Source organism: Salvelinus namaycush, chromosome 3 (assembly GCF_016432855.1).
Source record: "Salvelinus namaycush isolate Seneca chromosome 3, SaNama_1.0, whole genome shotgun sequence".
Taxonomy (NCBI): Eukaryota; Metazoa; Chordata; class Actinopteri; order Salmoniformes; family Salmonidae; genus Salvelinus; species Salvelinus namaycush.
Genome location: NC_052309.1, coordinates 65,978,635 through 66,003,064, shown reverse-complemented (window position 1 = coordinate 66,003,064; position 24,430 = coordinate 65,978,635). Strand labels below are relative to the sequence as shown.

Genomic DNA, 24,430 nt, shown 5'->3' with positions numbered 1-24,430 from the left:
CCTTGCTACTTGACTGCACTATTGAATGCAGTATTATAATATTTGTATTTTGTATTTGTATTTATTAGGGATCCCTGGCAGCAGCTACTCTTCCTGGGGTCCAAACACATTAAAGCACTTACATTACATATAAAACAGAAGATAAAACAGAACATCATATAACATTATTACACCACTACATATCTACAAAACAAAATGTACAATACAAAATGTATAATACCACCATACAACTGTTACAACAAATATTGCAATGTATGCGTATGCGTGTGTCTGTACCTTTGCGTGTGTCTCTTTACAGTCCCTGATGTTCCAAAAGGTGTATTTTTACCTGTTTTTTTTAAATCTGATTCTACTGCTTGCATCAGTTACCTGATGTGGAATAGAGTTCCATGTAGTCATGGCTTTATGTAGTACTGTGCACCTCCAATAGTCTGTTCTGGACTTGGGGATTGTGAAGAGACCTCTGGTGGCATGTCTTGTGGGGTATGCATGGGTGTCCAAGCTGGTGTGCTAGTAGTTTAAACAGACAGCTCTGTAGATTCATCATGTCAACACTTCTTACAAAAACAAGTTGTGATGACGTCAATCTCTCTTCCACTTTGAGCCATGAGAGATTGACATGCATATCATTAATGTTAGCTCTCCGTGTACTTTTAAGGGCCAGCAGTGCTGCACTGTTCTGAGCCAACTGAAATGTTCCTAAGTCCCTCTTTGTGGCACCTGACCACAATACTGAACAGTTGTCTAGGTGTGACAAAACCAGGGTCTGTAGGACCTGCCTTGTTGACAGTATTGTTAAGAAGGCAGAGCAGCGCTTTATTATGGACAGACTTCTCCCCATCTTAGCTACCGTTGTATCAATATGTTTGGTTTGTAAAGACAGGATGCATGAGGTATTTAGTTGTTCTCTACATTTCCCTTATATACTCTCACAAGCCCATTACTCTGTTGGAACTAATTATGCCAACTTCTAGGTCACTTCACTTTTCAGTCACATAGACTACACTGAGTGTACAAAACATTAGGAACACCTGCTCTTTCCATCACATAGACTGACCAGGTGAATCCAGGTGAAAGCTATGATCCCTTATTGATGTCACTTGTTAAATCCACTTCAATCAGTGTAGATGAAGGGGAGGAGACAGGATACGCCTAGAGACAATTGAGACATGAATTGTGTATGTGTGCCATTCAGAGGGTGAATGGGCAAGACAAAATATTGAAGTGTCTTTGAACGGGGTATGTTAGTAGGTGCCAGGCACACTGGTTTAAGTGTGTCAAGAACTGCAACGTTGCTGGGTTTTTCACGCGCAACAGTTTCCCGTGTGTAAAAAGAATGGTCTACCACCCAAAGGACATCCAGCCAACTTGACACAACTGTGGAAAACATTGGAGTCAACATGGGCCAGCATCCATGTGGACGCTTTCAACACCTTGTAGAGTCCACGACCCAAGAAATTGAGGCTGTTTTGAAGGCAAAGGGGGCTGCAAATCAATATGAGGAATGTTCCTCATGTTTTGTACACTCAGTGTATATTCTGTAACTAAATAGTTCAGCCAGAGCATATTAATACTCTGTAACCATAGTGATAGTTTATGGTAACTTGCTTTAAAAAAAGAGTAAATCTAAAGGGTTACATTTAGAAATGCCAAACCTAAACCCTGGAGTAAACTGGTTAAGGCTGTTCTATCTTGTCTCATTCATATGCAAGATGTTCATCAGGCGTGGGCTTTCTCTGTGAGCTCCTTGCAGTTTTGGAAAGGGGGATTTTTACCATATAAGGAATTGTCATGCATGATCCCCTTATCACTTCCATCTAAGTGTTGAATTAACTTGACACTTTTACCGTGGAACGAACAATACGTTTTTGACACTAATGGTGCAGTTGAAACTGGTCTAAAAGGAGTGAACAAATATAAACGCGATTGAGATGTTGTAAAAGATGAATACAGGCAGTGTGATGCCAACAGTCCCATTTGATTAAGCCCAGTCTTTTCTCCATCTTGGATTCAGCAATATTCCATGTAACAAAGGGCCTAGCAAGTGAAGCAATCAAGCCCAACCTTCCACTGAAAAGAAGCTGCAGCACTTGATCCCATAGCAAGGAGTTGAGTTGTTTGATGAACCACTGAATTATTAGATGATTTGTCTGTTAATTGCTTCTACATCATTTTACAGCTGTGTGTAATGAAACGAATTACAGCCGTGCACAGTTATTGGCCTATGCCACAAATCAGAATAAACATGTACACACATGTTTCGCAAGATACCAATTTGGTAAGAGAGTCTTAAGAATAAATGACGTTGGGAGTGACTAGTGGGAGGTATGGGTCGGGAGACTGAGTGGGAGGGAGGGTTGGGTCTTACTGAGATAAGAGAAGTGGTTGTTAACCTGTGATTCACAGTAGTCTGAATGTCGACTCTATGGCTGCATCCCAGCCCTTATCACATACTGTAGAACATTCATGAAAACCTGTAAACCACTTCCTGTCCTAGCCTTCCCTACTTATGACCAACCTGTGTATCTTATATCAATTAATGAGAACAGGTGAAGCAGTGTAAAATGTGATTAATTAACCCCGCTTTTCTCAAAAGCCAAGTGATACTATTTTATGTCTATTTAATTCAATATGATCATGCCAGAACAAGCCTTAACCTTTAAAGTAGGCGCTTGTCTTTATTTTGATTTTGGGCAGTAATCCAAACAGAACTTTACACTACTTCCTCTTGCCTCAGGCTTAACTGGGTGGCATTTAGCATTTGCGTGCTTAGAGCCTTGCAAGCTTTGGCAACGTGCCTCTACACGAAGTAAAACAACTTTTGAAATGTAGATGGAACAAGAACTGGTGACACACAGTCAACGGAGCATTGTAACTGACACGGTCGGTTGAATTAAGGAATGTATGCAATACCTGACCTTTCCACGCTCTACAGGAGATTTTCACTGCTTTTTATGCATGGTGAATTCATCCACCCACAGTGTTATGCAAGCAATCAAAGTGAGAGCCAGATGCTTTTCACCTCGCAGATAAGAAAAACAGATGGGTGAGCTTTAAGGATGACGCTACAAGCTATCTCTTCCCACAGAAGGCACAGCCAGGGCTCCTACAAAAACAGATCAGCTAACCCTGGTCTACGTCTAATCTAAAAATGAACACATAAAACAGCATGTACACAATGGTACATTGTTTGGTTCGCATACACACATAAAACGAGAGAGAGAGAGTTTGTGTGTGTATGAGGGGGGGGGGGGGTGGGACATTTTTGCTGTTCCATGGCAACTTGGATTGCTGATAAGATTTACTACAGCACTGATAAAGAAGACCATCTCTGGTCTTTTATGATTTGAACAATTACAGTATCAAATCAAATGTATTTATATAGCCCTTCTTACATCAGCTGATATCTCAAAGTGCTGTACAGAAACCCAGCCTAAAACCCCAAACAGCAAGCAATGCAGGTGTAGAAGCACGGTGGCTAGGAAATACTCCCTAGAAAGGCCAAAACCTAGGAAGAAACCTAGAGAGGAACCAGGCTATGAGGGGTGGCCAGTCCTCTTCTGGCTGTGCCGGGTGGAGATTATAACAGAACATGGCCAAGATGTTCAAATGTTCATAAATGACCAGCACAGTCAAATAATAATAATCACAGTAGTTGTCGAGGGTGCAGCAAGTCAGCACCTCAGGAATAAATGTCAGTTGGCTTTTCATAGCCGATAATTAAGAGTATCTCCACCACTCCTGCGGTCTCTAGAGAGTTGAAAACAGCAGGTCTGGGACAGGTAGCACGTCCGGTGAACAGGTCAGGGTTCCATAGCCGCAGGCAGAACAGTTGAAACTGGAGCAGCAGCACGGCCAGGTGGACTGGGGACAGCAAGGAGTCATCATGCCAGGTAGTCCTGAGGCATGGTCCTAGGGCTCAGGTCCTCCGAGAGAGAGAAAGAAAGAGAGAAGGAGAGAATTAGAGAGAGCATACTTAAATTCACACAGGACACCGGATAAGACAGGAGAAGTACTCCAGATGTAACAAACTGACCTTAGCCCCCCGACACATAAACTACTGCAGCATAAATACTGGAGGCTGAGACAGGAGGGGTCAGGAGACACTGTGGCCCCATCCGATGATACCCCCGGACAGGGCCAAACAGGAAGGATATAACCCCACCCACTTTGCCAAAGCACAGCCCCCACACCACTAGAGGGATATCTTCAACCACCAACTTACCATCCTGAGACAAGGCCGAGTATAACCCTGGGCGCCAACCCAGACAGGAAGATCACGTCAGTGACTTAACCCACTCAAGTGACGCACCCCTCATAGGGACGGCATGAAAGAGCACCAGTAAGCCAGTGACTCAGCCCCGGGTTAGAGGCAGAGAATCCCAGTGGAGAGAGGGGAACCGGCCAGGCAGAGACAGCAAGGGCGGTTCGTTGCTCCAGAGCCTTTCCGTTCACCTTCACACTCCTGGGCCAGACTACACTCAATCATATGACCCACTGAAGAGATGAGTCTTCAGTAAAGACTTAAAAGTTGAGACCGAGTCTACGTCTCTCACATGGGTAGGCAGACCATTCCATAAAAATGGAGATCTATAGGAGAAAGCCCTGCCTCCAGCTGTTTGCTTAGAAATTCTAGGGACAATTAGGAGGCCTGCGTCTTGTGACCATAGCGTACGTGTAGGTATGTACGGCAGGACCAAATCGGAAAGATAGGTAGGAGCAAGGGTAGGAGCCTTGCTTTGTAGGTTAGCAGTAAAACCTTGAAATCAGCCCTTGCCTTTACATGGAAGCCAGTGTAGTGAGGCTAGCAATGGACTAATATGAACACATTTTTTGGTTCTAGTCAGGATTCTAGCAGCCATATTTAGCACTAACTGAAGTTTATTTAGTGCTTTATCCGGGTACCCCAGAAAGTAGAGCATTGCAGTAGTCTAACCTAGAAGTAACAAAAGCATGGATTAATTTTTCTGCATCATTTTTGGACAGAAAGTTTCTGATTTTTGCAATGTTACGTAGATGGAAAAAAGCTGTCCTTGAAACAGTCTTGAAAAGAGAGATCAGGGTCCAGAGTAACGCCGGGGTCCTTCACAGTTTTATCTGAGACGACTTTACAACCATCAAGATTAATTGTCAGATTCAACAGAAGATCTCTTTGTTTCTTGTGACCTAGAACAAGTATCTCTGTTTTGTCCGAGTTTAAAAGTAGAACGTTTTCAGCCTTCCACTTCCTTATGTCTGAAACACAGGCTTCTAGCGATGGCAATTTTGGGGCTTCACCATGTTTCATTGAAATGTACAGCTGTGTGTCATCCGCATAGCAGTGAAAGTTAACATTATGTTTTCGAATGACATCCCCAAGAGGTAAAATATATAGTGAAAACAATAGTTGTCCTAAAACGGAACCTTGAGGAACACCGAAATGTACAGTTGATTTGTCAGAGGACAGAGACAAACTGATATCTTTCCGACAGATAAGATCTAAACCAGGCCAGAACTTGTCCGTGTAGACCAATTTGGGTTTCCAATCTCTCCAAAAGAATGTGGTGATCGATGGTATCAAAGGCAGCACTAAGGTCTAGGAGCACGAGGACAGATGCAGAGCCTCGGTCTGACGCCATTAAAATTTACCACCTTCACAAGTGCAGTCTCAGTGCTATGATGGGGTCTAAAACCAGACTGAAGCATTTCGTATACATTGTTTGTCTTCAGGAAGACAGTGAGTTGCTGCGCAACAGCTTTTTCTAAAATTTTTGAGAGGAATGGAAGATTCGATATAGGCCGATAGTTTTTTTATATTTTCTGTGTCAAAGTTTGGCTTTTTCAAGAGAGGCTTTATTACTTGGCTTTATTACAGTATCATGATTGAGTAGGTTATTTGGCATCTGGTATCAAAATGTCCCCAGTCCATTGTCCCCAGTCCATGTGCAACTGTTTGGGATAATAGTTAACAGTAGTGAACCTCTCTCTCCGGGATTTTCCTAGATCATGTTTGCCTTTTTGAGAATGAAGCCTGAGAAGTTTGGTTTAACATGCCAAACCTTAACCAGGGATTGCACATGTTAAAAGTTAATTTAGCGGGCCCCAATACAGAGCCTTGGGGAACACCAATAATCAAATCATGTCCGTCCATGATGCCTAATTATTTTCAATAAAATCACTTCTGTTCTGGCACAGCTTAAACACACTGAAGCGGAAGCCGCAACAGTCTGCACAACTAATTCACAAGTTGTAATAAAGAACATTCATCGGACAAAAGAATAGCTCTAACCCCACAGACATCCTTACCAGTAGCGTGTGAGTTTGCGATAGCTCATGTACAGTACCAGTCAAAAGTTTGGACACACCTACTCATTCAAGGGGTTTTCTTCATTTTTACAATTTTCTACATGGTAGAATCATAGTGAAGACATCAAAACAATGAAATAACACTTATTTTTACATTTTACATTTTAGTCATTTAGCAGACGCTCTTATCCAGAGCGACTTACAGTAGAGTGCATACATTTTATTACATTTTTTTAAACATTTTTTACATATTACATATTACATTATTTTATTTTATTTTTTATTTAAAAAAAAAAAAATTACATACTGAGACAAGGATATCCCTACCGGCCAAACCCTCCCTAACCCGGACGACGCTATGCCAATTGTGCGTCGCCCCACTTATGGACAAGATTGTGCAAAGCTGTCATCAAGGCAAAGGGTGGCTACTTGAGAATCTCAAATATTAAATATATTTTGATTTGTTTCACACTTTTTTGGTTACTACATGATTCCATATATGTTATCCATATATAGTTTTGATGTCTTCACTATTATTCTACAATGGAGAACATTTTTTAAATAAAGAGAAACCCTTGAATGAGTAGGTGTGTCCAAACTTTTGACTGGTACTGTACATCTCCTTTAAAGTCACCCAATTGTCCTACCAAGCAAACTGCAGTACTGAATCATCATCCACAGTTCATTGGTCATCCTTTGGCAATGGAGTGGCTATGACACCACAGGCATGATTGAGGTTTATACAGGTGCAGAGAGAGAGAAACCTCCCACCACAGAGATTCTGAACAGACAGGTTTCATCTTTAACTTCTGTCTGTCATTGACTAATTTGCATTTGAAACTGGTGTCACTTCAAACAAAGTCGTTTGATGTGAAGCGTCATTCCCATGCTGTATACCTCTCAATCACAATGACTTGTACTGTCATCAAGTTCAGCCTGATCTTTTTTATGTGTCAGTATAGCGTCAGGCAAGGTTTCGCAACTGTTTCAAATTCTCATTTGAACGGTCATGTTGAACAATAGCATTATTTAACAGTAATAAGAAGCAGCCTTCAATGCACATTAAATCGCCTTAACCCACACAGAACTCCGCTACTTCATTGTTTGTTGTTTGAGTGTGGGGTGAAAGAATGGCATGTGACAAATGGCATGTAATTAACACACACAGGCTGCTTTTGTGCCTATGTTCTTTTGAGCTGTGTGTAAGGGGTGTGTTCATATTTGTTTATCCTGCCCTTTACATACCAAAAGTCAACTCCATACCAAGTCATGGACATTTTGATGAGCCACCTCCAGGTGCTTCCAATCCCTCCCATTCATCTACTCCCATTCTGGCCTTGCCTCATGTCATCCCGGCCCTTTGATGAATGAACGAGTAGCTCAAGTCACTGCTCAATCATTCTATGCAACATCCTACTTCCTTACATCACTATGGTTTTAATTGCCTGAAATCGTATGTATCTAACCTTAAAAAATCGATCTACACATACAGAACTCAGTTATTATTATTGTAGGTGGAAGTATCAGCATACGATAGATTTCTGAGTGTAGAGAGCATAATGTTAAAAGCTCCAGTGTGGTGGAGAGAAATTACAGAAGTGTGTTGCAGCGACACATGGTGGCAGTGTGTGGATAGCTCTGCAGTGTGCAGATGACAGTGTTACATAAGGGAAGTCATTTTTTATGGAAGTGGAGATGGCAGAAGTATATCTACAGCAGTGTTACAGGTCCTTTTCTGCATTAAAATGGAGCAGGAATTAATGAGAAAACTGCCCGTTTAAATGTGTTATTTTTATTGATGGACAAAAACAGGAAAACTGAAAAATGGCTAGATTTTTGTTATCTCGTTTTTGCATATAAACTAAAAAAACAAGTAGAAATTTAGATTTTCACATATGGGTGGGATTAAATGTGGAATGCCTGTCATTGGCCAAATGCACAACCAACACTTCCTCCCAAGCGAAAAATATATATTTGAATACATTGAACAAAAATATAAACGCAACATGGTAAGTGTTGGTCCCATGTTTCATTAGCTTAAATATAAAATCCCAGACATTGAGGTAAAGATACCTTAATAATGAATCAACTGTCGTGCTAGAGGAAAAAATCTAAATATGCACCCCTTGGGATTCCGAGGACCGAGTTTGGGAAACCCTGCATTATCGTATGAGTAGGCATAAGCTACGGACAATTGAATTTTATTGATGGCAATTTGAATGCGCAGGGATACCGTGAAGAGGTCCCGGAGGCCCATTGTCGTGCCATTAATCTGACGCCATCACCTCTTGTTTCAGCATGATAATGCACGGCCGCATGTCGCAAGGTCCTGTACACAATTCCTGGAAGCTGAAATTTCCCAGTTCTTCCATGGCCTGCATACTCACCAGACATGTCACCCATATATGACAGCGTGATCCAGTTCTCGCCAATATCCATTAACTTGAAGAGGAGTGGGGAGTGGGACAACATTCTCCACAGTCCACAATCAACAGGCTGATCAACTCTATGCGAAGGAGATGTATCGTGCTGCATGAGGGAAATGTTGGTCACACCAGATACTGACTGGTTTTGTGATCCACTCCCCTACCTTATTTTTTAAGGTATCTGTGACCAACAGATGCATATCTGTGTTCCCGGTCATGTGAAATCCATAAATAAGGGCCTAATGAATTTATTTCAATTGACTGATTTCCTCATATGAACTGCAGTAACTCAGTAAAATCTTTGAAATTGTTGCATGTCACGTTCATATATTTTTTCAATGTATATTGTCAGAGTAGCTTCCCCAACACTGTTCATTCATGGCCTGAGCTCTGTAGTGTAGACAGTGCCTTACTACCTCACTAAACATGTTTTTTCTGTCAGCTGTTTAGACTGTGTCATTGGATTTAAATAGCATGAGCCAACTAAGGGTGCGTTCGTAAATTCACTCAGAGTGCGCTCTGGGCGTTCCTAAATTCAGAGCATTGTCAGGAGCAGTTCAGAGCGCACACTGGACGCTCTGGCGGAGGAGTAGAGTTGATCAGAGCATTCTGACCTCACAACTGCAGTCAAGCACTCAAGCTAACTGGTTGAAGTTGGCTAGCTTGCTAGCTACTTCCAGACACAAATGACAGAACAATTTACTCTGATCATTTCACTCAACTGTAGCAGAGCTGGTTAAGCTGTTTTTATGTTATCTAGAGCGTTGGTGACTGTAACTGTGCTGCTGGAAGCAATTTAATTAATGTTTTTTTTTGCTGATGTTTACACTCAGACGAGAGGGCTCTGAAATCGGAGTAGATAGCCAGAGTGAATTTACGAACACACCCAAAGCCAGTTTGTCTCATGTTTGAATAAAGTAAAACTTTATTATAAGAACACTTTCAAATACACATTTGAAATGTATCACAATAAAACGAAATAAGATGAGAATAATATTTCAGAACAATTGTATTCATAAGTGTGAATTAATAACAGCAAAATATTTTCTTCATCATTAAAAACCATATAAAGTAATAAGTCATCAGAAGCTTTGATACATTGATTTCAAACTACTGAAATAAAATCTAAAAGTTATACTAACTTGCGTAAATGTGTCAAATGAGATGACTAGCTGACTCGCTCCACAACTGACTGGATCAATGTAAGTGTAAGCGCTTTACAAGGAAACCAAATCCAATGAGATAAAATTGTTTGGCGTAGAACAAATTCCATCACCCCTGCGTCCCTATAACTATGTCAGAGTATATTTCAGAACTTTATAGATTACTGTTCAAACAGAAAACTCAGTGCATTACTTACTCACAGCAATGATGAAAGGCACAGTAACAGGAATTATTGCAGACAGAGATCCTGTGAAAACACGTTTTCTAACATGGAGGTGCATTGTGATACTGGTTATTTCAAGGTATTAATGCTCATTTGATGGAATGCAATGTAATAGATATGTATTAACTATAAGTAGTGTGACTATTTGTCATTATGCCTTGCTCCTCTGTCGACTCAGAATGGCACACTGTCGTCATCAGTTTTACTGTTGTCTACAGTTTCTTCCACCAATGTCCTCACCCACCGCTGGACCCGAGGACTGGTGGCTGGGGAATGCAAAGTGAGAGAGACAGTGAAAGAGAATGAGAGAGGGAGCGAAGGAAAGAAAAAGAAAGAGACAGGATGAACTGAGAGATTGAGACGGTGAGAGAATGTACTGTGAAGAACACCCATGTATGTTATCAATCATAATCATTCGTCTTATATTGAATACGACTTTACAAGAACAGTCGAGCTGAAAATGTGTCTCTGTTAACCCACTTTGAAAACTGGGGTTCTCACCTGACACCTGTTTTGTGTAGGATTCCCGACGGATCTCCTGGGCCTTTTCTCTTTCTTTCACGGCAGCTGATATGGAGAGGGCAGCCATTTTACAGACGCTGATCCGCTCTCTGCCTCCACCGCCTCCGCTTCCTGTGTTCCTGATGGTCACTCTGCTGGGGCTGCTGGCTGGACCACCACTGCTGGTAATCACTCGACTACCCCCACTGCTGATCCTGACACCACCCTCTGTACTACTAATTCTCTGTCCACTAGTACCTGCACTACTGATCATATGTCCACTACCTCCACTTCCTGTGCTACTGCTACTCAGTCTACCTCCACTTCCTGCACTACTGATCATATGTCCACTACCTGCACTACTTAGTCTACCTCCACTTCCTGCACTACTGATCATATGTCCACTACCTGCACTACTTAGTCTACCTCCACTTCCTGTGCTTCTGCTACTCAGTCTACCTCCACTTCCAGCACTACTGATCATGTGTCCACTTCCAGCACTGCTGATTCTTCCCTCACTTCCTGCCTTACTGATCTGTCCATTACTTCTACTATAAACCTTCCATTCTCCACTTCCTGCACTGCTAAGTCTACCAGTCCTTTCATTGCTCGCGTTTCTGTTAAACCGAGAGACACTTTCGGAATTCACATGGGTCCAGACTCCACTGCCGATACTATTACATTTAATTTGATCTCCACCACTGGTACCACTTATCTTTTGTCCACTACCTGGACCACTGAGTCTGCCTCCACTACCTGGACCACTAAGTCTGCCTCCACTACCTGGACCACTGAGTCTGCCTCCACTACCTGGACCACTGAGTCTGCCTCCACTACCTGGACCACTGAGTCTGCCTCCACTACCTGGACCACTGAGTCTGCCTCCACTACCTGGACCACTGAGTCTTCCTGTACCTCCACCATAAACCTTCCATTCTCCACTTCCTCCACTACTTGCACTAGTTACCATGTGTCCACTTCCTGCACTAGTTATCGTGTGTCCACTTCCTGCACTAGTTATCATCTGTCCACTTCCTGCACTAGTTATCATGTGTCCACTTCCTGCACTAGTTATCATGTGTCCACTTCCTGCACTAGTTATCATATGTCCACTTACCACATTATTCATCATATACCCACTTTCTGTCCTGCTGATCAAACCACCGCTGCCTACACTAGTCATACCTCCAGTACTTATCATGCTTCCACTTCTCATATCCCTGATGATCTCCACTGCACTTTCCACTGTGCTAGCTGGCACTTTTACCGCTACACCTGTGGCACTGCTGATCGTATTGTCACTTGCAGCGCTGCTAATCTGTACAACATTGGTGATCAGACCCCCATGTTCTGCACTGCTGATTGGAACTGGACCTTCCACTTTCTTCACCTGGATCACAGTTTCCTTAGCCTCGCTTACCATGCTATCAGCATTATCCCTGTCAGTTGTCTGAGACACGGATGGGAGCGAGACTACTACAGTTTCCACAGTGCTTATGTCACCTGTAGAGACGTGGTCAATCATTTGAACATCTCTGCTAATCATACCTTCCCTCTCCATCAAGGGGGTTTGAGCTCTGTAGTCCCTGTGGACAATTGGAACCTCAAATTCCACAGGGCTGGATGCCATTGATATTTCTGTGCTGATCATCTCAACCACACTTCTAGTCAGGTCATCAGTCTCATCAGCACTCTTCATTTCAACCACACTTGTTGTTATGACTGTGCTAGTCAGGTCACCACCCATAGCAATGTTTATCTGACCTCTACTCTCCTCACAGGTTGTTTGACCTTCATCTTCTGCATCACCAACTACAGCTGTGACTTCCAGCTCATCAACCGGTCCGACGCTTTCAACTCTGCTGCTCTTCACAGCGTCACTCTTTCTGGACATACAGCTTGTCTCCTCAATGATAGTTTCCTCTATAATAACATGCTCTACGTGTTCAGCATTTATCATCTCAAATCTGTCTTCCGATTGGGTGATAATTACCTCTGTTGGCTGACTGCTTGGCCGAACCTCATTTTCTGTGATGTTTATCTCCAAGGAGCAGAGCTGTGCTCCAGTTTCAACACAGCTGATCTGGCTGCCATTTCCTCCACGGGTTATCTGAACAACACTTCCCAAAACACTCAGAACTCCACTGATCTGAGTTTCAATTTGACAGCTATTCATCTGACTCGTAACCTCCATGCTGTCAATCTGAGTCTCCTCACTTCTGAATTGTTTTTCTTCCTCTGCTGAGATAATTCGAGCATCACGCACAGTACTAACAATCTGATTTTCACTGCCAATGTTAGTCTCACTTTCCACACTTCTCTCCTGGATCTCAGTTTCCCTACATTTTATCTGACCTGTGCTTTTTACATCACTGACACCAACCACCACTACGGCCTCCTCACTGCTAACTTGTACTGTGTCATTGGCAATGCTTATCTCTTCTTCATTCACCTTGCTAGCAGTCTGTCCTCCACAGTTAACGTTGGTAACATCAATATCACTACTAGTGATCTGAACAACTTCTGTGTCTTCAATCTGAGATGCATCTTCGCTAATCTGAGCTGTTGAGATAATCACACTGATATTATCAAGTGGTCTGTCATTGACTCTACTGACAGTGGTGGTTTTATTCTCAACGCTGCTCACAACGTGAGCTCCATGTTGTGCAGAGCTGGTGTTAGCGCTAGCTCCATGTTGTGCAGAGCTGGTGTTAGCGCTAGCTCCATGTTGTGCAGAGCTGGTGTTAGCGCTAGCTCCATGTTGTGCAGAGCTGGTGTTAGCGCTAGCTCCATGTTGTGCAGAGCTGGTGTTAGCGCTGCTCTCTGAATATCCAACCCGATGCCCACTTTCTAAACACTTGCTTTGGACTTCTTTTACAGTGCTAACCTGATTGGAAGTTTGTACACTCTGCACTGTTTTATCGGAGCCATTATACAGAAACACTTTCTGCACACAGGTAACCTGCTCCCCAATGGCTGCACCTACCACTTGTCCTCCGTTTTCTAAATTGCTTGAGGTCTCTCTTGAGGTCTCACTAATACTTGACACACTTGCTCTTGGTACACAAATTATTGGTACACTTGCTCTTGGTACACTAATGGAGGAACTCTGAATTGGCATGAAGACGTGTTGGAAGGCAGTTCCATTGCTCATTGCACAGTGAGACGTGACACTAGCCATGGCGTTGGAGCTTGATTTCCTGCTGAACAAAAATATCTGTCAGACCTCAGGCATGAATTTAGCTTCTGTCAAATCACCCGTTGCTCCCTTTTCTTGGGTAAATACTAGTGACAACCCTTTTCTTGGCCTTACCTGGCTCCCCCTCCATCCAGCAGTCTCCTGTACTCAGCAATCTCCCTCTCCAGCCTGGTCTTGATGTCCAGTAGCATCAGGTACTGGACAGCCTGCTGCTCTGTGGCTGTACATAGCTGCAGCAGCTCCTCCTCCAGGCTGTCTAAGTGCTGCTGAAGCCGACTAAGGTGAACACTGTATCGCTCGTTCACTTCCATCTCGTCCCTCTCCATTGACAGATTCTGTAAGCGAGTGAGTAAAGTGAAAGAGCAGCCATTTTAAACCTGTAAATCTCTGATTCTGTCTCCAGAGTTTCAGTGCAACAAAAAATACTGGAAACTTCATTGTGTAATTTTTTTGGGCGTATGTGGTTTATTACCTGGGTCTCCAATAGCTGCAACTCCAGAGTTAGATCCTGGACTATTCGCTTTAGGTCACCTATCTCTGTCTGCCTGACCTCGGACCCATCGGAACAGACGGTCACCTGGGTCTTCATGCTGTCCACCTGAAGGGTCAAAACAAACATGGAGAATATCTTATCATATATTCTGTATCTATAACATCTTCAGGACTCGTGTTCTGAGTTCGTGTTGACAGTGGCCCACCTTGCTCTGAAACCAGCTCTCAGCCTCTGTTTTGTTCTTCAGGACCATCGCCCCACACTGCTCCCTTAGGCGACTCAGTTTCTCATTCAGGTCCACTGAGTGAGCACAGTCCATCTCCACGTTAACCAACCCAGACATCTGGGCCATCACTCCCTGCACTCCCTATACAGACACAGGAAATACAAACGTGGATGTCATTGTTGTTTCCAAAAGCTCTGAAACAACATTGACAATAGAAAATCAATGCTAACAGTATGTGCTGTAATGGTACTAGACCTATGGAACCATACAATATAAAAAATGTAATTGAAACAGTAACAGCATAAGGAACCCACCTCCTCATGATTGCTCTTGAGGAGGTCCATTTCCTCTAGGTTTCCATCCAGTTGGATGTGCAGATCTCCTTCCCTATAGATTAACTCATGCTGAATACTCTGCAGGTGGCTCAGCTCTGCCTCCGCTGCCAAGAGACGCCTCTCCTCCTGTTCACACCTATACCAGACAGCAGATGAACTTTAGAGAGAGTGTGTGTGTGTGTGTGTGTGTGTGTGTGTGTGTGTGTGTGTGTGTGTGTGTGTGTGTGTGTGTGTGTGTGTGTGTGTGTGTGTGTGTGTGTGTGTGTGTGTGTGTGTGTGTGTGTGTGTGTTTGTGTGAATTTCATTCTTGTCCATACACGTGTGACCTTTCAAAGATCACATGAGCAAGGAAAATAATGCAATTTACTTGTGACCAAAGTTTATGCCCTTGTTTGCGTAATCCTTCATGGTGGACCCACAGGACACAGTGGTTCCACACATATACACTATAAACAAACTAACTTGTATTTATAGTCATAGACTTCCAGTTGAGCATTGGTGACCTGCAGCCTGAGTTGGGCATGGGTTGTGTACCATTCAGAAATCTATAGGAGAAACACAGATAGGCAGAAGATAATATCTTTCATTAGCATGTTTACTATCAATCTTTGTCATTGCAAGTCAGTGATGCAGTTAAACTGTTCCAATGAAATTAGTCATCTAACATTTTATTTTAAGAGCACATGCACATGCACTCAAGTCAAAACCTGACATAAAAGGACTGTGCCAAGACCTTAGCCTTTTTAAATGTTTTCCCCATGAGATGTTGGCTGTATCCCACAACTCTGTTACACCTTCCTTCCCACTGGGCACACACTGGCTGAATCAATGTTGTTTCAGCATCATTTCAATGAAATTACATTGAACCAACGTGGATTAGATGTTGAATTGACGTTTGTGCCCAGTGGGTTCCTTCCTTCGCTTATTTGCTTTCCCTTCTTCCCACTACTGTTTGCTGAAAGGATGGGATAGAATTCTATATCTGTCAAGTCTTTTCTAAATCAGAGGTTACAGGTCACAAAGGAACAGGAGAATGAGTCTGTTCACAAGATGATGCTTAAGAGGAGAATGAAAATGAGGAGAAGGTGAACTTGGGAAGGTGTTCAGTGATAGGTCCCCATGTAGGTCTACCTGGTTCTGAAGGTTATCGATCATCACCAAGTGTCCACCCATGTCTTTACAGTCACCAAGGGAGCTTCTCTCCAGATGTTCCTTGATCTGTAGCTCAAGCTGTGCGTTGGCTGCCTCTAGTTGGTGTACCTGAGCCACACAGACATCAACATAGAGCCTCACACATTCATACAACACACATCCTAGGTAGGCTTCTCACTGTTTTAGCCACTAAGAGAGGAATCACACCAGAGCAACTGACGGGGGGGGGGGGGGTACTGTAACGTCCTGACCAGAGTTCTTATGTGTTTTGCTTGTTTAGTGTTGGTCAGGACGTGAGCTGGGTGGGAATTCTATGTTGTGTGTCTAGTTCGTCTGTTTCTATGTTCAGCCTGATATGGTTCTCAATCAGAGACAGCTGTCAATCGTTGTCCCTGATTGAGAATCATATATAGGTGGCTTGTTTTGTGTTGGGGATTGTGGGTGGTTGTTTCCTGTCTCTGTGTTTGTGTTCTGCACCAGCTAGGACTGTGACGGTATGTTCTTTTGTTATTTTGTATAGTGTTTTTGTTTTGTCTAATTAAATTCATTATGTCAAATTACCACGCTGCACATTGGTCCTCTGATCCTTCTCGCCTCTCCTCGTCTGAGGAGGAGGACGAAGTAGACTGCCGTTACACCTGCATACTCACCAGACATGTCACCCATTGAGCAGCTTTGGGATGCTCTGGATCGACCTGTACGACAGAGTGTTGCAGTTCCCACCAATATCCAGCAACTTCACACAGCCATTGAAGAGAAGTGGGACAACATTCCACAGGACACAATCAACAGCCTGATCAACTCTATGCATAGGAGACGTGTTGAGCAGCATGAGGCAAATTGTGGTCACACCAGGTACTGACTAGTTTTCTAATCCACGCCCCTACCTTTTTTTTAAGGTATCTGTGACCAAAAAACACAAAACACTTTTTTTTGAGAGTTTGAAATTGGGATCCTTCACTTCGGACAGGGGCATTTCCAGTCAAAGAGCCAACATGAAAATGAATAATATTGAAAGTATTTAGAAAATTCCCAAAACAAATCTTTTCCCTTGTAAAATTCCGTAAATGTAAATTTGAAGCTTAAATAATGCAACAAAATACATTTCTTTAAACTATTAAAAAAATATGTTTCCTTGCTGGGCAAGGACTGTCCCGACTTTCAATATTTTTTTTTATTTTGGGGGGAGTTGGGGGCCTCCAAAGCTCGTGGGCACCCCCATTTTGCTGGGGTGTGTGTGCTACACCAGTGCCTGTAATTTCTGACAAAAACAATTCTAGCTATCAACAGCATAAAATCTTTAAGTTGAAAATATCACTTTCTGCTTTTCTTCCAAGAGTAATTTACACTGCCACAGAAAGATGAATGACTTGTTTATTCTGTGGGAAAATGTTCTCAGACCAGCTTGACATTATCTATATGTGAAGATATGAAAAGTGACAATGACGATAAAAGCCACTGGCTCGGTGGATGCCATTCTGTCTCTACACCAGCTTTTCCCAAATGGTGTGTCAGGATTTGGGACCAATTGATGGGTTGAGGACAGTTCCTAATAGGTCAAGGGCTCCAACCAAAGAGTGAGTAGAAATGAGGTGGGGGCCCCAAATGAGGGGGGGGGGGTCACAACTGCAAGACCATTGTGTGCCAATGGGTGTGTTGTTTACAGCTAAAAAGCCGCTCATGATTCTTTATTTCTCCTTTAGTGGCACTACACCAATACTACGTTGGTGACAATGATGTACAATAGCAGTAATCTCTTAATGATCCTTTTGTCACTGTCAAAAGATGACCTTTAAAGAGCAATTTCCCTTCAAAAACAAGTTCTCATGAAGAAAACAACCTATGTGGCATCGATTTGAGTCAGAAATATTAATCCTACTGTCAAAATTGACTACAAAGTGTAAATAGGATACTTTTGGTCATAAAGTCAGTCTCATCCAAAATGGAGTTCTGTAAGATTTGTGGTTGTGACTGCATCACAATGGAAATGAAGGTTGGGTTTGTTTCAATCCTGCCCACATGCCCACAGCTGGCAGCACACAAGTAATCATCAATTTGGAGTGCAGCTGCACGCGACCCAATCGTCATGCCCATTATACATTTGGGTCAACTTTGGATATTCCCATGAGGCTAGTTAGGGACCATCGGTAAATTACACAATGTACATGGGAGAATATGTTCCAAATAACTCCTAATTTCAAGACTTAAAAACCTCAAACCGCACACCAGCGAGTTGAAGCCAGTTGAAGCTAATTGCCGAAATAAGTCTGCGAACACACACAAGAGACACCCACATTAAACCACACCCCGAAACCAACTCATGTTTGAATTCAGTCATGTCTGCTAGCATTTCTTAATTAACCAAATTTAAAACGAGGCCAAATCAGGTAAGCAGAAAAACCTGTTGTTTGGAAAGGTCAAAATAACATTATGAGGAGTTATGCCTGCATGGGGCTGGTCTAGCGGCCAAGTAATATCACCGGCAGGACATAACATTACCATGTGAGCGTGGGAACAAAACCTGATCTGTCTGTCTGTCTCTCTCCATTACAAGTCCTATTACTGTTTAGGGCTAGGAAATAGTGTAGTATTATTACAGTTAGCAGCATCCGAATGCTTTTAGATTCATCCATCATGTTCAATTTCATAAAGAAAGTAGACAAGTCTTGTCAAGTCAGGTGATGGAGTCCATCGTCTCATTCAGCCTCCTAACAGAGATGAGTTTTCCTTTCCTGTGCATGTTAGTTACAGTATGTTTACCAATGAATTCTGCTACTGGAATAATGATATTAAAGTTGAGAGGCAAGTTGATGCAGAGGACAGAAAGGTTCATCTACGGCTTTTCACATCAAATGTCAAATATCCCACTCATTTCCAAAATACAGCCAAAAGGTTAGGTTGAGTTGTGACATGTTGGGTTGTGGTTTTTACTGTTCTGAGGTGCTACATTGAGGACAATTCAAAAAGTGTGGCTTATAGAGTTCACTTTGGGTAAGACAGCCATTCCCCCAGTGAATTTACACTAGGCTTAGGCCTGGCTGCAATATCAATCCTACCCACAGGACTATGTGAACTATACAAAAGGTCCTTGGGGTCATCCCAGCTAATGACAACACTGTCTCAAACTCTGTACCAGGCGGTGTATCGCAGTTTGTATTTGTTTACCCATGATGCACCTCCAGAGAATGTAGAGGTAAAGGTTGTGTTCCCTGATCAGATGTTACATGCATCAACCAATGGTTGCGTGCCACATCATTGACTTTGTCTGGCAACAGATTTGCTAATATGCTATAACATATTATGTGGTTAGCTAATACGTGAAATACCTATCCAGGCATTGTAAGACCTGGCATGCGTCAGCAACGTCTGAGCAGCGGCTAAAATCTTTGGGTGTGCACGTCTTACACAGCCGGGAGACGCCGAAGCAATTGAGTGCTATACAGCCGGGAGTGGTGAATGTCGTAACTAAATAAAACAACAGAAAAGAAAAATGATCAGACAGATCAAAAAAGACAGCACCAGGACATTGTTCCATTAGCCTCTGATGCAAATGGCTGTTGAAATTTTTGTTAATCAATGATCAATTTCATTGTTGTTGTTTTTCCAACTCTTTTTTTGAGCAGGGCATTTAGCCTTCAATTGCAAATCGAGTGCTAACTCCTACCACCCGGACAACAGCTGGGGGACCAGGTCATGCAAAACTATTAGGAGATGGGTTGGGGCATCGTATCTGCTTTAGTTTTCGTGATGATCGGTCTCTGGCGAGTCAGAGCTGGTTTTTAAATATTGTGTATGTTTATTTATTGTAAACAAAGGTTTATTTGTTGCCAATGTCAATTTTAGCAAATGTTTTCAACATACTTTTATGTTCTCTAGCTAGACAGGCAAACGCTGCCAAGTACTAAATAGTAAACCAATAAAAAATGGTGTACTATCCAGCAGGGGTGTACTGCTGCCGGAGCGAAGAGGAGCGGCGCTCCCTCACTTTTTTTCAATTTGACAATGCACAGAGCTGGTAAAACTTTTTATGGAACATTTGTTCTGATACATTTTTAAATAAATAATATTTCATTACTACAAAAATTCCATGAAAAACGCTAGAATGACAAACCAAATAAATATGTTTGGCAGTCCAGAAGTATGTAAATGGTGTTTTTTCCCCCGTCTTCTCTCTGGCGGTGGCGAGGATGATGAAGAACTATAGGCTACATGTGTGTGCACTACAGAAGCCCATCTGAGGCTTGACCACTTTAGCCAATCAGAACAAAATTCACTGTGTGTCTGCCTTGATGTTCATAAAAATGGACTGACCCCTCTTGTGCATAAAACTCTACAGACCCCTCTATTGCAGTGAAACCCAGAACAATATGTGACCACTTACTTACAGCGACACCGTTCTGAAGAGGACACCCAAACCAGAGGGACCACCACAAATCTCAAGGAGCCTGATCCTCTCTGGAAGTTGCTGTATCTCTGCTTGGGATATTTAGCCTACATGGGCTATTGTTTGAGACACAGGGCGCATTCTAACTTGGTATGTCAGGGTGGGAATTTGGAAATGTGAAGTGGGCCAAGTTGGAGGTAATAATGCATTTAGATTATAGTTTATTGCGATGCATGAATACACAACACCAAAAGCTTGATTTTATGGCTGTTTTAAAATATATTTCCTGCATTTCTATGCAGTGTGGCGTACAGCAGGTTAGCCACCAGGGAGAGCCTGGTGACCGACGGAGTCCACATCACGCGGCGGTGGCTCCCTCTGCTGGATGTGCCAGGTCTCGACGGACTCTCAGACCAGGACTAATTGGGGCTGATTGTGGTTGGTGAGTAATCAAAGGGGCTGACTGCTCACCAGTTGGACTAGTCTCATAAATCTGCCAGAATGGTTTCTTCTGTATAGATGTGCACAGTGCCTGAGAAAACGGAGGGAGCTTGAAACCCCTGGGCTATAGCCTACAAATTGCTATACCTCATAGTCATAGGCCTATTAGGCTATATAGGCCTACTGCAAAATAATACATTCCCCATTATCCCCACTAATTGGAGTTAGCTAAAGATTGTTCCGCCAGGTGAGAGCATAGCACAAAAATGTTATCGCCAAAGTGAACCATGAAATTAGGTTCCTTGCTAGAACCTCCAAATATCTGGACAAGAATGCAATGGGGACATTGGCAGGGGCTCTTGTTCAGTGCCACTTTGACTCCGCATGCTCTTCCTGGTACAATAGTGCCCCCAAGATAATAAAAAATGAATTGCAGACATCTCAGAACAAATTAGTCAGGATTATTCCTAAACTTCCAGCACTTACGCATCTTGACTATTCCCACTTTGAAAGCCTTAGATGGATTAAAGTGGAGGAGAGAGTCGCTCAGATAAAATTGTGTCTTATACATAAGATTGTCCACAGTATGGTCCCCAGATACTTATGCAACTACTTTAACTTAGTACGGGATAACCATAACTATTCAACTAGAAGGAGTGAAACTGACGTTGTTCCTTCTAGATTTAATAAAAGTGGTATGGGGAAAGATATTTTTTATACTCAGCTGCCATTCTTTGGAATAATCTTCAGAAGAATTTGGAACTTATAACCTCCATAGGTTGTTTCAAGTTCTCACTGAAAAAAAGGGCTAAATACTAGGATATCTCAAAAGTGAGTGGTAAGATTAAAGTAGGTGGTGAAGAGTGAAATGCATATGGTCTCACAAGTCCTCAAATGGCAGCTTCATTAAATAGTACCCGCAAAACACCAGTCTCAACGTCAACAGTGAAAAGGCGACTCTGGGATGCTGGCCTTCTGTGCAGGGCGTTTCTAGCTCAGTGTGCCCTCATTTTCCCCCTGTCAGCAATCACTTCTCCCAAGTTTCCGTTCAAGTGATCTCCCGCTGCTGACCAGGCGTTCTGGGACCTCAAACATCGCTTCACCACTGCTCCCATCCTGGTTCATCCTGACCCTTCCCGTCAGTTAGTGGTGGAGGCCAATGCGTCGGATGTAGGAGGGGGGCGGTCCTGTCCCAGCATTCTACCCTGGACATGAAGCTACATCCCTGCGCCTTCTCCCATCGCCTCAACGCCACGGAGAAAAATGACGATGTAGGAAATTGTGAGCTTCTCGCAGTGAAGTTGGCGTTGGAGGAATGGAGGCACTGGCTGGAAGGGGAGGAACATCCGTTCATCGTATGGACCGACCACAAAAATCGGGAGTATCTCCGCACCGCCAAACGCTTCAACTCCAGGCAAGCTAGATGGGCCCTGCTGTTCACACGGTTCAACTTCTCCCTCTCATAACGGCCTGGATCCAAGAATGTCAAACCGGATGCACTGTCTTGCCATTATAGTCCCACGGCTATTACCGTGGGCCTATAATGAGCCAGAAACCATCCTTCCCACCTCGTGCCTGGCAGGGGCACTCAGCTGTGGTATAGGGAAACAGGTCCAGGAGGCACAGCGTTCCTAGCCGAATCCCGGGCCAGTATCCCGGAGTCACCTCTTCACTGTTGATGTTGAGACTGGTGTTTTGCGGGTACTATTTAATGAAGCTGCCAGTTGAGGACTTGTGAGGCGTATGTTTCTCAAACTAGATACTCTAATGTACTTGTCCTCTTGCTCAGTTGTGCACCGGGGCCTCCCACTCCTCTTTCTATTCTGGTTAGAGTCAGTTTGCGCTGTTCTGTGAAGGGAGTAGTACACAGCAAAATTTATTTGTTTCTGGCCATTTTGAGCCTGTAATCGAATGCTCTGATGCTCCAGTATCTGATGCTCCAGATACTCAACTAGTTTAAAGAAGGCCGATTTTATTGCTTCTTTAATCAGCACAACTGTCACGTTCTGACCTTAGTTCCTTTTTTATGTCTTTATTTTAGTTTGGTCAGAGCTTGAGTTGGGGTGGGCATTCTATGTTGTTTTTTCTATGTTTTGTTCTATGGTTAATTTTCTATGTGTTTGGCCTAGTATGGTTCCCAATCAGAGGCAGGTGTCAGTTGTTGTCTCTGATTGGGAGCCATATTTAGGTAGCCTGTTTTCCTTTGTGTTTTGTGGGTGGTTGTTTCCTGTGTCTGTGTTTTCACCATACGGGACTGTTTCGTTTTTGTTTTGTATCATTCACGTTGTTATTTTTGTATTCTTAGTGTTCAGTTATTAAATTGAATATGGACACTTACCACGCTGCGCTTTGGTCCTCACGTCATTCCAACGACAAGCGTTACAACAACGGTTTTCAGCAGTGCTAACATAATTGCAAAAGGGTTTTCTAATGATCAACTAGCCTTTTAAAATTATAAACTTGGATTAGCTAACACAATGTGCCATTGGAACACAGGAGTGATGGTTGCTGATAATGAGCCTCTGTACACCTTTGTAGATATTCCATTAAAAATCAGCCGTTTCCAGCTATAATAGTCTTTAGAACATTAACAATTTCTATACAGTATTTCTGATCAATTTGATGTTATTTTGATGGGCAAAAAAAAGGTGCTTTTCTTTCAAAAACAAGGACATTTCTAATTGACCCCAAACTTTTGAACGGTAGTGTACATCCCTCCTTTCATGTGTCCAGAGCAAAAACCCATTATTCACAGCCCTTTGTGTCCTGTTTCCAGCCTGCACCTGGGTCTTACCTTCAAACCTGATAAACAGAGCATTTTTCTACATTCAAACGGACCCCTGCAACTCTATACAGACTTTTTATGAGACTCCTGTTTCCATGAATTGAGGACACAGACAGTATCGCCAAGCTAAGGTTTGTCCAAAAAGTCTCTGTGCTACAATCAACAGTACCTTTCCTGTAACAGGAAAAGCATAAACTACCCACTGGGCACATCACATCATTTCAACGTGGATAATTGGCTAATATTTGGTTGAGACGTTGATCAATGAGATTACAACCTATAATCACCCACTCGAAAAAACTGACAAAAGTTGAATTTCCAATATATTATCACTATGCTTTCAACCATCTAAAACCACAACCAAATTCCAATGGAAAAACAATGTCTGATTTTTGGTTTAGTTGTCGCTCAAATGTCTATCACTGTGCTTTCAACCATTTAAAAGCACAGCAAAGTTCAAATGGGAATACAATGTCAGATATTTTGTTTATGTGTTCAACCGATTAATGTGTCATCACTGTGCTTCAACTCACAGCAGAACCAAATGCCTTGGATTACATTTAAAGTACATGTTGCAAGTGATTAATGCCATTCTAGATTCTGTGCAGATTATTACAACAATTGTGAAGATCTCCACAGACCTGCGACAACCTATGCATGCAATCTTGAACATGCACACTTTATATGATTACATATTAATAAGAAATTTACAGTTACAGTAACCTCAATGTGTCCATGGATGTGTTACTCATTTTAAGGTTGAATGATACATTAGTTTGTAAGATAGTCTTAACTTTAGGCTATTTACTGTATTAG

At 42.7% G+C, this 24,430-nt stretch overlaps 2 protein-coding genes across 2 annotated transcripts; both read right to left on the bottom strand.

Moving 5' to 3' along the window:
• Positions 1–9,780: 9,780 nt before the first annotated feature.
• On the bottom strand, positions 9,781–12,050 carry LOC120044514 (loricrin-like). Its single transcript, XM_038989170.1, has 2 exons — positions 10,600–12,050; positions 9,781–10,364 (listed from the first exon to the last, which is right to left on the bottom strand). Exons 1-2 carry the CDS (start codon positions 12,020–12,022, stop codon positions 10,273–10,275), a joined length of 1,515 nt encoding a protein of 504 aa, XP_038845098.1. The 5' UTR covers positions 12,023–12,050; the 3' UTR covers positions 9,781–10,272.
• A 1,858-nt stretch (positions 12,051–13,908) lies between these two features.
• Positions 13,909–21,954, bottom strand: LOC120043986 (keratin, type I cytoskeletal 50 kDa-like). Its single transcript, XM_038988580.1, has 7 exons — positions 21,901–21,954; positions 15,984–16,112; positions 15,315–15,397; positions 14,832–14,988; positions 14,497–14,658; positions 14,271–14,396; positions 13,909–14,133 (listed from the first exon to the last, which is right to left on the bottom strand). The coding sequence occupies exons 1-7, from the start codon at positions 21,952–21,954 to the stop codon at positions 13,909–13,911; spliced, it is 936 nt and encodes a 311-aa protein (XP_038844508.1).
• Between the last annotated feature and the right edge of the window lie 2,476 nt (positions 21,955–24,430).

Coding starts and splice junctions, on each gene's coding strand:
- LOC120044514 (XM_038989170.1), bottom strand. CDS start 12,022: ATGGTAAGCGAGGCTAAGGAAACTGTGATCCAGGTGAAGAAAGTGGAA. Junction 10,365..10,599: donor CTACACAAAACAGGTGTCAG/GTGAGAACCCCA, acceptor TGCATTCCCCAG/CCACCAGTCCTCGGGTCCAG.
- LOC120043986 (XM_038988580.1), bottom strand. CDS start 21,954: ATGAACCAGGATGGGAGCAGTGGTGAAGCGATGTTTGAGGTCCCAGAA. Junction 14,989..15,314: donor GTCTATGACTATAAATACAA/GTTAGTTTGTTT, acceptor TGTCTGGTATAG/GTGTGAACAGGAGGAGAGGC. Junction 14,134..14,270: donor TGCAGCTATTGGAGACCCAG/GTAATAAACCAC, acceptor ACTCGCTTACAG/AATCTGTCAATGGAGAGGGA.